Below are 18,159 nucleotides of genomic sequence, written 5' to 3' on the forward strand. Positions count from 1 at the left end.
TTATGCAGTTGATTACCTCCCTTAGCTCTAAGTGGTTAGAGCGGCTGCCTCGGATACGAAGTTCACGGGTTCGAACCCCGTTCGAATAATAAATGACTTATAAAAATGTCACTCGCAGCTGCCTCGCTTGGCGATCAGCATTAAAAGGTTAGTGTTAGGACTGGTCGGCCTGGTGTTAGGATAATTTGTCTGGGTGGGACATCGTGCTACATGTATGTGCCATGATACCCCAATGCTAGACCTCTCTATAAACTGTCACTCTGCAGACATCGCAGCGATATGACCAAACTTGTTAAAGCTAAGCTAAAAATCAAAATCACACACAAATACACACACACAATTAATTATTCAGACTTGTTTGAGTCACTTTACATCAGATTATCTCATAGTACTAAGGATATTCTTTGACAAAATATTCATTCCAAAAAATAAAGAGTGTAAATACTAGAGGACATTGGCAATTACACAATTACATTTTAATGCTGAAAACAAATCAAAGAGAAATAGAAAATTAGTGAAATTCAACATGAACCAAAAATTAGACACAGGTATTAAAATTGGTGCCTGAGCCAAAGCTTTCATCAACAGTTACAAGATCAACCACACAGGAAGACAAATCTTCGATAATGCAGGCTTATGCAAGTCTAAAATGTTCATTTCGTACATCTAATTGTAAGAAAAATATAACGTGTACCACTGTTTAGTGCTTCATCACGTCTACATCCGATGTAACCTCCTAAATACAAACAACGGCGGAATTGCAACCCCCCCCCCCAATTTTCAATTGATGAAAATGTTGGAAAAAAGAATCATTATCGCGATTAAATGTTATTAACTGCATAGAGGCTAGTATTGCAACTGCATCAAGTTAAAGTTCCTGCTAGCTTAGGAGTTGCTGAAATAGAGGATTTATAATTCATCTGGCTTTTTGTCGATTTCGTGCAACATTACTAGGGTTTCTTTTAAAAATCGTTTCAAGAAAAATAGAATATATAAAAAATTTAATCGGAACGAAATTGTAAAAATGTGCTATAAGTAATTAGTGTTAAGTATACAGCGATTAAGCTTATACTCCATAATGAAATAAGTTATGAGGAATATATAATGATAATTGCAGAGTACTCCATAAGTTATGAGGAATATATAATGATAATTGCAGAGTACTCCATAAGTTATGAGGAATATATAATGATAATTGCAGAGTACTCCATAAGTTATGAGGAATATATAATGATAGTTGCAGAGTACTCCATAAGTTATGAGGAATATATAATGATAATTGCAGAGTACTCCATAAGTTATGAGGAATATATAATGATAATTGCAGAGTACTCCATAAGTTATGAGGAATATATAATGATAATTGCAGTGTTCTACATAAGCAAGTAGATAAAGAATGCAGTAAAATAGAAAATCCGCAACACCGAAAATCGAAATATTTAAGAAAATATTGCATATTTTGATTGTTGGCATGTCCACAGTTTCAAAATGTTTGTTTTGTTAAATGAAAACCTGCTTTACTGTACAAATTCAATATGAGAAAAATAAACTTTTCAAACCCAATTGATAACGGAGTTGGTACATCATACATTGTATTATGGGGAAATGATTACGATATTGCAAATCATCACCCCTGCCACGTAAATGAAAGAAACAAGGACCCCCAGACCACAAAATAATAATTTAATTTTAAAAAAAAACACACAAGCAACAGAAAAACAACGTCGCCAGCATTATACACTCTTACAAACGATGAAAAAAGGAACAATATTGAATCGGAATGTTCAAAACATAATCTCAAAGTTTTAGTAGCTCAGGGAAGTACCTACACAGTATACCTTGCATACAACAGCTGTATATTGTTATAATTCAATAGTTGGAAATATACAGAAACATTGAGTGAACGCAATGTTTGTATTTGTTTATAGACATCTAATAAGACCGTTTGAGTGCTTTAAAAAATGCAGTTGTATTTCTTCATGAATCAAATAAATAAAACCACAGTTGTCACAATCGCAGCTTGACATATGTGTTTGAGTCCTGCACTATTACATTGCATTTCATATTGATTTCATTTCATGCAACATTAATTTTCAACATAAACAATTTCATTGGTCAGCATTTACGAAAAGTAACTCTGTTCAAGTTATTGGATCCTAATAGAACTTATGATGCTATAATTATACACATAGAGATTAGCAAGCAAAATATTGGTTGTTTGCCTCTAATGGACTACCCTCACCGAAAAAAAAAAAAAAAAAAAAAAAACAACAAAAAAAACCAACAAAAAAAAATTTGTAAAGGGTCATGTGGCGAACTACTTCTATAAAAATCTGTTTAACGCAAAAACGTGTTCTCTTCGCTCACATTAACTCAAGAACGTGTTCGCTTCTTTCGTGTATCTAGCTTTTGTCGTTTCTAAAACAGATTGGTTTTCTTATTGTTTAAAACATATAATTTAGCAATAAAATGAATATGCATTTTGTGTACATTTACATTTTTCTCTCCGTCTGCTTGTTGTCCTTGCTGGACATAATCTCACTGATGGACTGTTCCATGCAGTCTATTAGCATGTGCGCTTTTCCAGTCAGATAATATACACTAAAGTACAGTAAAGACATCGTTAACATTTAAATTATTTAGTTCAGTGTATTTCATTTGTTCGTTAGAGTAATAAAGTGTTGTTTATGTAAATTGATGCTTCGATTTATACCCATGTAAACAAATATGTTGGATAATCGTCCCACGGAAATCTTTCTTTTTATTGCTGACATACATGGTTTCTTTCTTGGGTTTTCAATTGGTGAAGCAATTTATAGAAGCCAACTAAGCACTTCTTTGATGGAAAGAAACACACACATTAATGACGTCAGTATTGTCAATTTCTCGCCGAAATTGATTACATCCGACTTAATTTAAGAAGTATAAACGATAACAGGTCGCATGAACTTAAATTAGTCTAAGTGGAATAATGTATTAATTTGTTAGATAAACAGACAAAACGTCCATGCTCATAAGGTCGATACTTATTTTGTGTGTGGTAAAATATAGATTGAAAACAATAAACTTAGATCAGTTCTCTTCAATGTATACGGAAGAAGTCCATAACATAATTTTGTGTCCAGTCATCAACTGTGGGAAAATATTGTTTGAAATCTTTAAAGGCGTAATTCAAATACGTTTTTGATTACGTCGTTATAATTTAAATATCAGACCATGACCAGGTTAGGTTCGAATAGTTGACATTTTGAAATACCATGATTGGGTTGAGTGTTTAACAACTCTGTGATGCAAGATTTTAGAGAAATCGGAAAGACACTTTTGATTTATGTGTTCTGTAGAAAGGAAATAATTAATGGAATCTACTTACATCAGAATGATCGCATCACAGAAGTTGTGTAAAGAGAAATTGTATATAATATTAATCCGAACAAAATAAACACTGATCATGAGACTAGAGTTCCTTCCATACAAGGTTCGTATTATGTAATTCTGAAGTTGTCAACAAAGATAACTTTATAGTCATACAACAGTGTTAGTTTTGGAGACACTGTATAGTCATGCAAAGACAATACAACAGTACTAGTTTTTGGCGTCACTTTATAGTCATGCAAAGACAATACAACAGTACTAGTTTTGGCGGCACTTTATAGTCATGCAAAGACAATACAACAGTACTAGTTTTGGCGGCACTTTATAGTCATGCAAAGACAATACAACAGTACTAGTTTTGGCGACACTTTATCGTCATGCAAATACAATACAACAGTACTAGTTTTGGCGGCACTTTATAGTCATGCAAAGACATTACAACAGTACTAGTTTTGGCGGCACTTTATAGTCATGCAAAGACAATACAACAGTACTAGTTTTGGCGACACTTTATCGTCATGCAAAGACAATACAACAGTACTAGTTTTGGCGGCACTTTATAGTCATGCAAAGACATTACAACAGTACTAGTTTTGGCGGCACTGTATAGTCATGCAAAGACAATACAACAGTACTAGTTTTGGCGGTACTTTATAGTCATGCAAAGACAATAAAGACAATACAACAGTACTAGTTTTGGCGACACTTTATCGTTATGCAAATACAATACAACAGTACTAGTTTTGGCGACACTTTATCGTCATGCGGAACATTATTATTTGTGGCAACCTGCATACCGTTTTTGTATGGCCTGAGCAAGTTTATCTATTGAAAATTGTTTCTATGTTTAAAGAAACAATTTCGTTAAGTTTCAAATTTCTCTAAGTTTGATCACATAATACAGTATTCATTTGCTATACTTTCTTTCACAGTCTTGAATGAGTAAGATTTTGCCCTAAATCCAGCAAAGCTATCCGAATAGCTTACCATTGAAATCCTTCTTGAATTATCCAACAACCTTTGAGTTCGCTTGTTGGATTCCATGAATGTTGCCCTTTAAATAGTTACTAGTGACAAAGAACTCTGTCATCATTCAATTCCACGGAAATGGTTTGTAACCAAACAAGATGAGTCTATATCGGCACAATGAAATGTTTTCACTATATCTGTTTTTTCCGATGACTGCCTAAAATATGTAAAACAATCAAACTGGATAACACTAGCATCGGAAAATATGAGTTTAGTTATAAAAATTACATTTGTTCCATAATAATTAGCATGAAGTCATTGTCAACACTCTTTTACCTGAAAAATTATATATAGTCAAGTTCTGCGCGTAGTTGTGTTATTGTCATATTCCCTTAGGTGTTGCGTGTCTTCTATTAAAATTGATGTGAAGCATGTACACCTTCCATAGTCACTTAACAGTGTGTTGTAGTCAGTGAAATAGCAATAGTCGGTAGTCAGTGAAATAGCAATAGTCGGTAGTCAGTGAAATACCAATAGTCGGTAGTCAGTGAAATAGCAATAGTCGGTTCGCAAGCAGAGCTTGATATTCTTATCATTAGACATGTGGGTTCAAGGCAAGTTGAACATCTGAAACACTGCGTCGATGACAACTGTTTTGAAATGCATCACGCTATTAAATATACAATGTTTCTGAAAAATTATCACTGTGATCAGTACATGCTGTCAAAAATGGCCTTCGGACGTGAAAGTGTGTAAGAGTGTGATTTATATGTTTAATGTAGCTTGAAAACATTTTCAGTCATATCGTTACGACGTTTGCAGTGTGGCAGTTTGTAGTGATGTCTAGCACTGAAGCATCATGCCTCAGACATGTAGCATCAGGTTCTATCAACTGACATTATAACACTAAGCCGACCAGTCCTAACATTAACCTCTTGTTGTTGAGCGCCAAGCGAGGCAGTTGCTAGTACCATTTTTATCGTCTTTGGTATGGCTCGGCCAAGGTTCGAGCCTGTTACCTCCCACATCTGAAGCGGAAGCTCTAACTACTTATATCACCGAAGCGGTACGGATTTGAGAGAAATGCATTTTTATATTCGGGGTACGGGTGCATAAACCTTTTATGATATGAAATTCCAAGGACTTGTCAGGTCAAGTGAATGACACGTTTGTTTTACTTTATTATACGTATCCAAAAATGTAGACATTTTTCTCACTCGTGTATTTTTTTTATAAAATGAATTTTCATATTAGGCAGGTGTATGAGACATTCAATTTGTGCATAAAAACTGTCCTCTGCAGCGTTAATGAATTGTATATGTTCATGCTGAAATAAGTAATTTAATTGGAACGACGCAAAGCCCTACCGAAGCACTAATCTAACGGAAATTGTGATAACTACACTTCCCCATTAACTTGGTTTTACTCAGTTAGAAGGAAATTACATCAAAATAGACTGTCGATTTAGTTGTGAGTGGCCTATCGGGAAAGTTTTCGAAAATAATATTTTGTTTAAACTACGTGACGTCACATTAAAAAGCTGTGAAGGGTGGGCGTTCTTTCCTTCTTTATGTCTATTTTGTTATGGCATACATAATTACGACTGTTACCTATCATTATTTACTGACAGCAAGTTGTGATTCAGTTAAATGTGTCGTATATATTTCATCTTTTAACTTTGTATTGTCAAAATGCATTGATGCTGAGTCATAGAAACAAAATTCATTTGGTAAGACTCCGCCTTAAAGCCATTTGTTCTTGGTTGCCTACCTGCTGGCATTCGTCTTTGGAACTACTTGTCAGCGACAACATTTATAGCGCCTTCAGTTGAAATCTTCTAAGGTCTACATGCAGACCCCATGTCTACGCATGTACATCATGTTTTATTTTAACCTGTTTTTAACTTGTATAAAAAGCCTTCCTTTACATATGTGCATAGTTCACAGCTATGCGACTATGTCTCCATATGGGCCAAGCACTTAATTGGAAGATGAAGATGAGCCCTCAATGTAAAAAGAGTATTGTACACAACTTTACCTCCACTGTAAAGAGTATTTTATACTACTTTACCTCCACTGTAAAGAGTATTTTCATACTACTTTACCTCCACTGTAAAGAGTATTTTATACTACTTTACCTCCACTGTAAAGAGTATTTTCATACTACTTTACCTCCACTGTAAAGAGTATTTTATACTACTTTACCTCCACTGTAACAGAAAAAGCATTATTACACATAGGAAGATTGACCAATTTTCAAAACCTGCAAATATGTATTATGTTGTGTCTAACATATTCATGTTTGTAACAAGTTAACAATTACTGAACACTTTAGCTTATTATGTTCACGTTGAGACGCTACAACATTGCATTCGGTTTATTCATTCAGTCACGCTGCTTTAAAATGATCAGTTTAAAAGATCATGTATGTATGACCTGGGTGAATTATATTTGCCACTAATGCCTTGATACTGTTACAACACTGCTTTGGCTTATATTTCACATTTTACATTTATTTATATTACCTCTTTGAAAACGGTTAGAAAGAGTTAAGCAACAAAACAGTTGTCATTGATTAGTCCATTTATGTCAGAAATATGTAATATCGATATTTTTCAAACGAATGTGGGATGGCGTGTAAAGAGCGAGTGCATTATTGCCTTCAAGTGTAGTTTATATACCTGCGTCATGAATTAGTTGCTGGTATTATTAGTTTCAAAAGAGTGAGGGTGACAGCTTCTCAAACTTTGACAAGTATTACGATTCTATCTTCTTTAAAGTAAGTAAGAAAAAGAGCAAAAATCAACAACGTTTGTAAAACTACTTGTATTGATTTCCCTGGAATACAAAATGAGAATTTAAAAAGAACTTAGAGTATTGTGAAATTTATCTCAAATAGTATCAAGAAGTTCTAATGAATAAAGTTCTAATTAAATACCATTTTTGCTCGAAATAAGATGCAGTAGTGAAGGTGTCGATAAGCCTATAGTCTTGAATGTAGTAATGAACCAGTAGTCTGAAGGGTGATAAAGTGCTGACAGTCTTCCAATTAATCACAATAATATAATCCAAGTTGCCCTGTCTGAATTCACTATAATACCAAATGAACGTTTCTGTTCAAGAATATTATTAAGAAATTTGCAGTTCTAGAGAATAATAATTTGAACAAATAATTCCATCCAAATAAAAACCTGAACACAACATTTACACATTGTTCTGCTTCTGATGTTATCGCAAGAATTAATAATTTCTCAAGCATAAAAGATTATTAAAAAACCCAAGACACAAAAGTAGAATCAGGATGTAGGTCCGACGTTCTTTTCTAGAAAGTCCTAAGTAGTAAAAGATCCAATAAGTTACTAGAATTATAACAAAGAATGTGTTAAACATCAGGTACAACATATCTGTCAATGGGGAATCCCGACCCAAATATATTTACCTCTATTGATAATGATCTTAATATTAAACCCACATTCTCAGAGAAAATATTAGCTGTGTATTACAAAATTAAATGTTACTGGTCAGGTAGACAACGAACTTGATTTTGGACAAAGGTCAAGTCTAAAATAAGTTATACATGCCATATAATCCTGGAGAAAAAAAATACAACGAACAACAATACAAATGAAATATACAAGACACAATCATATTTTGATTATTTTGTCTTGTTAACTGATCGAACTGTGATAAAATATAAGACATTTTTATAATGATTACTATCGCCATTCCTTTAATTTTACAGAAATGAGAGACGAAAGTGTCTTTCCGAAATTGCTATCGTTCCATTAGTCTTTGTACGATTCGAGAATTTATTTATTGCCCTACTGCAATTTAATATATTTGTACATCGTATTTTCAGGGATTGCATCAACCATACCAACGACAGAAATTGAAGACACGACGACATATGCACTTTCATGGGAGACAACTCAAAATCCCAGTTCAACCATTAGCAGTGCATCATTCACACTTTCCCAAGGCAACGCATCTCAAACTTCCAGTGATACCAGTGTCGTCACCTCTATCACCAGCACCACCATATCAAATAACAACATTAGTCTAGCTTGTTATGATTGTTCTGAGTCATTTAATTTGGAATGGACGCCATACACAGATTGTCAGGCCTATCCCAATACAGTGTCTCTAAGAGAATGTCTCAAGGAAGAAAAGTACTGTACGGTAATTTTAAACATTTTCATACGTTTTCTACGCACATACTTTAGATTTGCAACAATAATCTGTCTGGAGTGTAACTTTCTTGTCTAATTTAAAGCATTGGTGCCCGTATAATACTACATCATAATACGTAATTCGCCCACTCTTCCAGGAGTTTGTACCTAACACAACAAACAACAAGACGAGTTTAAAAACGAAAACATTACGGATATAACAAATGCACAAAACTGTATTTTCATTTATCCAAGTATAATTTCTAATCCAACTGTTGCCTACGGCTGTGGGGTGGGGGTGACCCTAACACTGTCGCATTGCTTGCTTTTCAAATAAAACAACAGCTTTTATTATAAAGAACCTGCCAGTTCATTGTCCTATTCCAATTCTTCGAAAAATCCATTTTCAGTGAAGGGTGGGACAACAAGTTCATAGAAAGTAAGAAATGTGTCGTTTGCATCCAATATTTACAATGTCTAGTTTTAATAATTCTATGTAAAAAAAAATAACAAAATCATGGGGTAAGCTTTGCAAAGCTTATATGCATGGATTCAAAGTGACGTGCACACAAAGTTGCGGAAATCTGCTGAATTACTCGGAGATTATCGAAATGGTAAACAACATATCTCCTGTTGTCTGATGACTCGCCCAGGCAGCGATGTTAGTTAACCAATTTTCATTTGGTTTAAATGCAAACAAGACGACACTGGTGGAGGCCCCCAACCCATCCGCGGCAACATTGGATTGGAAACTATAAATTAGTGTATGAAACATTTTGTTTTTAAAATATGTGTGTGTGTGTGTGTGTGTGTGTGTGTGTGTGTGTGTGAATATCCACTTGATAATACTTATGAATGCATATGATTCAGTGCATCTTGAAAGACTGTTATTTTTCCGTGTGACTTGTAATTTATATATGGCATCCATGATTTTCTTTAACATATTATATTATATTGATTATGACATATATTGATTATGACATCGTGATAAAAACTTTTAAGTAGCAAAAAAGTCAACTTTATGTTTTCTTTTTTTTAAATAAACCAGGTGGAGAGGACAAGCTATAGAGAGCGTACCATCAGCATTTCCAGGGGATGTACCGACACTTGCTGGTACGGTTGTCATCCATCAGACTTTGGGCTAACCAAACTGACATGTATTTCCTGCTGTCAGACATATGCGTGTAATACTGACAACAGCGGACATAGACATGTCCAAGACTTAACGATTCAAATTATCTTCATTTTATTTGGTTTTCTATCAATGAAAATAACAAACTGTTTTATGTTTAGCAACTTCATAGGGTTATTTGAGTCAAATCAGTAACGCATTTAAACATGGCACAATACACGACGATACAATAATTACGTTGAAGGTGTTATTACAGATAGAATATTTGCTTGGAACGAGTGAATAACAGAAAACTCGGTATAGATACTAGTGGTGGTGAAGGCACGAGTGAATAACAGAAAACTCGGTATATATACTAATGGTTCTGAAGGCACGAGTGAAAATACTTAAGTTTTTCACGTACTTTATTTATTAGGAGGAACCATATTTTATTTTTTTCTACGCCCGAACGAATTGGATAGCAGTATATATAAATGATTGTGAAGTAGCAGATTTCTTACGGTATACATGCGATACTGTTTATGTTCTGTTGTGTGTTCTGTATATTCGCACATAATATGTCAGTGGTGACATTATTCCCCTTCTAACCTACGGCAAAAGAACGCAGAGAAAAAAAAGAAGTATATGCACGTTATTGTATTTGAACCTGCTTTGTCTGTATTTGAAAATTGCTCAGATTTCTTCGTTATAATGTTATCTACGCGGTACGAAAATGTGTATTGTAATTAACTCCAGTGAAATATCAGTTTGTTGACTTGGAAAATGCCGTAATTGATTGCTTGACATAGTGTTTATTTATTGAGAGAGGAATGTGCTAGCCGTATAATTGAAATAACATACAGATACACATTTATTCATTATGCCATACGACTATAGAGACATATAAAATTCCCCTGTAGTCACACACACACACACACACAGAGTAGACACGGATGATGGTACCTATTGCACAAGCACATTATATCATCAAACAAAAAACTAAAACTAAATTTCCTGATAAATACATGCATTTAATAATTTGACAAAAAATTCGGAAGAAAAACGATATATATACACCATTCTCTTCTTAACGATTTAAATGAACGGAAGTTAAAGTCTGACAGAAATTAATCGCATGTCATCGAGAGAATAGGAACAGGAATATTTAGCTAGAGTTGTACAAATGTTAAGTATTCAAGTGGAGACCTTACTAGCAGGATCGTACAGGTTTTAGGTATAGAGTGGAGACTTTAACAGCATGATCGTACAGATTTTAGGTATAGAGTGGAGACTTTAACAGCATGATCGTACAGATTTTAGGTATAGAGTGGAGACCTTAAGAGCAGGATCGTACATATGTTAGGTATAGAGCGAAGATCTTATCATCAAGATCGTACATATTTTAGGTATAGAGTGGAGGCCTTAAGAGCAGGCTCGTACATATTGTAGGTATAGAGTGGAGATCTTATCAGCAAGATCGTACATATTTTATATGTAAAGCTGGAACCTTAATATCACGATCGTACAGATTTTAGCTACCTAGCTGATACCTAAAAACACGATCGTACAGATCGTCCATAAAGGTTAGACGTAGGGGTAATGAATTCGGACCTGTTTCTTTTATAATTTCGTTTATATTTATTACTGTTCAAGTTGACCTAACCAGAGCTGCCTTACGTTTTACCATGGTTTATCAAATGACATGACCGAAACTTGAGTTGAAAGTAGTCTTTTTGATCAGGCCGACTGTATGACAATATTTGATAATTCCAATACACTTGCATATCTGTGCAATTGTAAGAGATGACGTATGCAGTTACGTGGCGGTAAAACGTCAGAGTGCCTGGTTGTGGTTACAACAAAAGGAACAAACGACGCAAGACCAAGAAACGGATAAAAAAGCTAGGGCCTATAATCACCCAGCCATATGTGATGTTGAGACTGAACACCCCTGTTTATTTTTGACGTGGTTAGTTTGGTTGTCAGTCAATGAATGACTAGGATTCTAGCTTTCTGCGATAGTAATTGTGTGCTTTGTAATATAGGGACAGTCCAGTTTGCCTTCCTTTGTTCTTTGTCTCAAACAATTAGTTCACTTTTAGGAGCATCAGGAGCTTGAGATTATCACGGTCTACTACCTGCCAGCTACATTATTTGTTCTTGGTTCACATGCACCTTGCGTCTTGTGTTCACTACATCGACCAGATCCAAAGAAACACTAGTGCCAGTATTCTATCTGATTGGCATCTTTATGTAATCGCACCTACCAAGCTGGCTGGATTGTAAGAAAACTGTTGTTTTATCTAGCCTCACAAGTTTCGGGTTTCAGAATTTTGCTAGGATAATGGTGTCCTAATAACAACTGTTTAATGAGCAGTTTTTCATCTGAATCGGTCTCTTACGGTATGCAATCAGTGTCAAAAATGACAGAATGCCCTTCCCTCGTCGTCACTGTGCAGGCCGTTAGCGTGTTACTCTTCTGATCGCCTGCCGCGTAGCTTTCATAATACTCATCATTCGGTCAATAATGAAGCTTGTTACTGTATTAACATCTGATTTTGTAACATGTTTGACTGCTGCAATTCCGTGCTCGACAAGGTGCTGGACTAGATGTTGTTTGCTTCCTTTGCACATGCGTACGTGACTATGCTGGCAATTATTATACACCCCTAGGCGATGTAGCTAATGGCTGACCAAATGTTATATTTTCCCTTTCCTTGGCTCTTTGAATCCGTTTTCTGCCGATGCAGAAGACTGCGTGGGTATATAATGGGTCATCTGTTTCTTTTTCTGTAATATGACCCGTGATCGAGCGGTATAAATTGTGTCATGGTCTGTTTCTGTAATATGACCCGTGATCGAGCGGTAGAAATTGTGTCATGGTCTGTTTATGTAATATGACTCGTGATCGAATGGTAGAAATTGTGTCATGGTCTGTTTCTGTAATATGACCCGTGATCGAACGGTAGAAATTGTGTCATGGCGTTTTACTGTAATATGACCCTTGATCGAACGGTATAAATTGTGTCATGGTCTGTTTCTGTAATATGACCCGTGATCAAACGGTATAAATTGTGTCATGGTCTGTTTCTGTAATATGACCCGTGATCGAGCGGTAGAAATTGTGTCATGGTCTGTTTATGTAATATGACTCGTGATCGAATGGTAGAAATTGTGTCATGGTCTGTTTCTGTAATATGACCCGTGATCGAACGGTAGAAATTGTGTCATGGTCTGTTTCTGTAATATGACCCATGATCGAACAGTAGAAATTGTGTCATGGTCCGTGTCTGTAATATGACCCGTGATCGAGCTGTAGAAATTGTGTCATGGTCTGTTTCTGTAATCTGACGCGTGATCGAACGGTAGAAATTGTGTCATGGTCTGTTTCTGTAATATGACCCGCGATCGAACGGTAGAAATGGTGTCATGGTCTGTTTCTGTAATATGACCCGCAATCGAACGGTAGAAATTGTGTTTTGGTCTGTAGTTACAAATTAAATATATCCTGTAATGAACGAATAATAAAATACTACCTCAAAAAGAGAATTATCTTCTGTAATAAATATTTTTCTTTAAATCTGCAAAAACCTTCAAATTTACCAAAAGAAGAATAATTCAACAATTTTTACTTGTAATGTAATGATTATTTATATGGAATTTGTTCCTATCATAACTTTTTCAAAGTTTGTTTCACTGCAAGATAGATCTAGCGATGCGTCAGATTTCAGAATCAATGAAGTCTTCTTACACGATTTTACTTTTGGCTGTCATAATCAATAATGTGCTTGGTGTTGTGGAAGTTAACATAAAGCAGAAAGCACGTGTTATTGGTGAGAATTTATTGATACATGTAAGCAATGTGTACTGTTAGTAATACTATTTGAAAGACGAGCTTGAAAATCGGTTTTCTGTTTTCATGTAAGTCAAAACATTTTCTTTAGAAGGTGTCTACGGAGAAAACGCATGAACTCGGCAATAAATGTTGGAGTAGGCTATTCTTGTATATATTTTCTATAAAGCTTCTCTAAAAAAACAATTCTAAATCATATCTTAACCATAAAGAAACAGTTTAATACCTTTAATAATTTGAGTTACTTTATATCAATTCATTTACTCTTCATTTTCTTATGTCTGGGTAACCATTAAATATGTAAGATATTATCGGGATAGGTAAAACCCCTCAAATCATTGTTCATACTGACCGGCAATTTTAGTGTCTGATTTCACATATTCATAAAATCAGGAACTGTATGCAAACAGTTCAGTCCGCATCACATTGGTGTACATTTTAGGCACTTACCGCTATTTCGCGCGTCCCATGAACAAGCCAGCAGTAGAAGGGTTATTTTGGTGTGACGTAAAAACTATTTCAGGATCAAATCCTGTGTTTGACAAATTGTATATCCACGTGAAATAACATAACTATATGTACAGTGGCATTCAATGTTGCGGCTTTACACAGTTCTTATTTAATACCGGTAAGTGTTTAAACTGTACGCTGGCATCTTCCGGACAGATTTGTATGTCATACAGTTGTGCATCAGATCTACAGCGTTAACACAGATTGGGGGAGGGGAGGGGGCTAATTATCGGACTAGTTAGGTACTGAAAATGATACGTATGGATGTATTAAACTATAAATATAATTTGACTCTTTGTTTTAATTCCTTAGTGTATCTTTTAAAGATCTGATGAGGTGTCAAGAAAGTATGTGTGATTCAGTAGGAATGACATCTGGATGATGTCATCTATTAAGGATATTGCCTGTTAGACTTATTTTAATATACAATTTACTAAAATTTGTACTAACATACATCGAAGTAAATGTGGACTTAGAATTCACCTGGGCTCGTACATTATAAAACACCTAGTATTCCCCACACTGTTACTTTTAGCTCTATCTAAAAATAAATCAGCCGACTAATTAGCAGATAATAATATGACAAAATATTACAAGTTATTCCACACTGTGTTTGTCGTAGGGTCTGTAGCAAGGGAAATAATCGCCTTAAGATTATTGTCTTGTTCGGAATATTTTTATTCGGCATTTCAAGTACTTATCGTATCCACAACCATTGCAGGATGGTTATCAACTGGTGTAGATATACTGAACACCATGTATATGTATCACGTGCTTGATAAGTGGCTTTCAACCCCACATAACCAAACCAAATCACAAATATAGCTAAAAGAAATATGTAAATACGTGCTGATGCAGTCACGATTGCTTTGATTTTGCTCAGATGTGAGGCTTACCTTAATTTTACTTACCACAATAAGTCTGAACAACTTCAACATTTTTTTTTCTCGAATGTATTCTATTATCTAATTGAATGTAGGTGGGGACTTTGAGCAAATTTCTAAAAGGTTTCCACAGTCCTGCGTGTAGATCTGACAGACACAGATACAACTTCATGTTTTTTGTAATCTTTGGAATTTCTATTCCACTCATATATGGTAACCTATCATATAATCTGTGTTGTAAATTTCTGTTAGAGATAGGTATCGTTGGTAATTAAATATCCCGAATATATTTCAGAAATTTGAAAGTAGTGATTTGATTGGTGAACCACAAGTTCAACCGAACATAACCTCTTATCGGATCTGCGCGTCTGACTGTGGAGATCTGGTTTTACTCAGATTGTACCGGATAATTCATTCTTATTATCTATAAGTTACATCCGCTTATTACATGTTGCTATATGTTCTAAGTGACTTCATGCTCCGAAGGGATAAAACAAATATTTGCATGGAAAAGGCAAGGGGCACACATTTCAAATCGTACGAGTTACAGTCATCTCATGCCAGTTTTTAGGAGCGATATGGGTGTCGTCAATAGTTTTCTTGATGTACTGATACATTCGAGTGCCGGTACTGGTACGTAACCGAAATATAACATCGGACTTAAGTCAGAACACCTTTCCTATCAAGATCCATTTTATAAATATAATTTTGTGAAGTGAGCAGGCTAGACAAAGAAGATCCATGTCAGACGAATATGAAGGATTTGTTAAATTATTTGCGCATGCTCAGTAATTGTGATCTCTGCATTAGCTTTATGGTTGGGAAACTTTGGGAATCTTTCGTCATTACGGCAGAATCTCCGTAATGAACGCTGTGACAACGTCTGTTCTGCACATGACGTCATTTGGAAAGCAAGGTACATCACGCTCCTGACAGTTCAAGTTCTTTCAGAATATATCGCCGCTAGAATGCTGTTTTGATCCCAAAGTCATCTAAACCTCACTAAATTGTCCCTGTTCTTTAACACACAAGCACCTTGCCTGGAGCCTGATGTATATTCATCATCACAGCAGCAGGGAAGTTCTACAGACCAGACCGTTCCAATAAAAAAATCCTCCCGCACAACATTTCTCCGTAGAAACCTCAGATTTCAAAAATAAACCCTCCTGCGTAAATTAATCCACGAAAATTCGACCCAAAATGCAATTTCAGACATAAAAAAACATACCAATTTTGGGGGGGGGGTGGGAAAATGATCGGGTGTCGATGAAGTTTGGCAAAGGAAAGGCTGCAAATTTATGAGTAAATCTGATCAAGACCGACTCGATACCTACTACGAGGATCATGAAGATTAATCGTGACAAAACCGTGTGGTGTTGCCTGAGCGTGACTGAAGAAATTTTTAAATTTATTTATATCCATATCGCCGTTGCACCAAGTTTGATGGATATTCCTCAGCGTGTGAGTATCAACGCCATTGAATACCGATAAAATATTACAATTATCTCTAATCACCTTCGGAATTTGCGTATATCGCTGCGTCACGTAAATCACATCGGTGTTCCTATGTCGGCCACGCGAGAATATCCTAGCTGGGTTAGTTTGCTTATCCAGCATTACATCATCGAAAACAACAAGATTATTAGTATCACCGTTTAAACTTTCCACTGATGGAGCTTCATTGATATCCGTTATAAATTCTATTGTGCCATCCTCAGTATTATCGCTAAATTCTTTTAATACTTGATAACATCGCTGATCATCAACGGATGGCGCAACCAAATACAATTTGTCCCATTTTAACCATCGCATAATCAAATTCAACAACAACTGCGTTTTTCCAGATCCCGATGGTCCAATGATTATCATTCTGATCGAATTTGGTAATGCCTCGGTGTGTTTTACTTGCTCGCGTTTTTTCGTGGCTGAAAAATCAATTACATTCATGTTATTAGAATATTATGGATTCATATTGTGTTAAGTGTCGCACTCGAACTGCTACGATAAATCCAATCGAAGTCGTTACACGCAACAACAGAAATGCAATCAAAGGTGAATGTGAAGTTTGCAAGACAATCAAGTTTAGATTTGTAAAAAAAAAAGTAGAACCGGAGGAGACATCGCCGCCTCCTTAACAAATCTACCTGGAGCTCCTTGGGCGAAATATCCCGGAGAGAAACATCTGCCAGGATACAATTACTGTGGACCTGGTACGAGGCTCGATATAAGACTCAATAATAATAATCAACCAAATCCTGGCGAGGATCCAGTAAACGCCATCGATAACGCATGCTACTATCACGATCTTGTATATCGTAGCGGAGATTTAGAACAACGACATCTCGCTGATATTAGATTAATTCACGCAATAGACGCAATTCCTAACAAAAATTTTAAAGAGAAATTGGCAACTTGGCTGGTAAAGGGTGCGATGAAAGGTAAATTAGTTCTCGGTGCTGGTAAATTATAATGGAGCAGATATATTATTCTCCGCGAGGTTTTTGGCGAGGAAAATCAGCAATTGCCAAACTTGCCAAGGCAGCAAAAGTAAAGCAATCTGTTGCTGAATCGTGGCTATCGAGACAAGCAGTCTGGCAAATTTATCTTCCTCCGCCTAAGAAAATATCATATGCGAGTTTCTCTGTCAGCGTCCCTAATGAAGTCCATCAGGCTGATTTAATGTTTCTTCCTTACGATACCGTCGACGGAGTCACATATAAATACGTGTTGACGGTTGTTGATATCGCTAGTAGATACAAGGAAGCGGAACCGTTATCGAATAAAACAGCAACAGAGATTGCTAAGGCGTTTAGCGAAATTTATTCACGATCCCCGTTGACATGGCCAAATCTTCTTCAGGTTGATCCAGGTCGAGAATTTCTTGGCGCGGTTACTTCATTGATGAAAAAGAATAATGTTAAAATCCGTCGCGGTATTGTAGGTGTTCATCACAATCAAGCTATCGTCGAAAGATTCAACAAAACGCTTGCAGAACGATTATTCGGATACCAGTACGCGCGTGAATTTATTCAAGATAATCGATCTCACGATTGGGTATCAAGATTGCCTCAGGTAATTAACGCGCTGAATAATGAGACGACTCGAACAATAGCAATGAAGCCCGCAATTGCAATTACAAAATCGAATATACCCCTAAAGCGAGATTCTACAATTCAGCCTGTACTAGGTAGCGTCACAGTCAGATATTTATATAAAGAAGGCGAGGCCGAGGGAGGCAGAAAAAGAGCAACCGATCCAAACTGGAGCGTCACAACACATAAAATATCAGCCG

The 18,159-nt window shown here is 35.8% G+C and overlaps 1 protein-coding gene across 1 annotated transcript in view; it reads left to right on the forward strand.

The window, feature by feature from the left end:
• Positions 1-10,680, forward strand: part of LOC149794718 (uncharacterized) — a 53,073-nt gene extending 42,393 nt beyond the window's left edge. Inside the window, exons 2-3 of the mRNA XM_089963960.1 lie at positions 8,200-8,519; positions 9,558-10,680. Coding sequence (XP_089820086.1) covers positions 8,200-8,519; positions 9,558-9,836 — 599 coding nt within the window. The 3' untranslated portion in view covers positions 9,837-10,680. The remainder of the gene's footprint in view (positions 1-8,199; positions 8,520-9,557) is intronic.
• Positions 10,681-18,159: the final 7,479 nt, after the last annotated feature.

The sequence above is a fragment of the Sinohyriopsis cumingii genome, chromosome 7 (genome assembly GCF_028554795.1).
Source record: "Sinohyriopsis cumingii isolate HCF-2022 chromosome 7, ASM2855479v2, whole genome shotgun sequence".
In the NCBI taxonomy this organism is placed as follows: Eukaryota; Metazoa; Mollusca; class Bivalvia; order Unionida; family Unionidae; genus Sinohyriopsis; species Sinohyriopsis cumingii.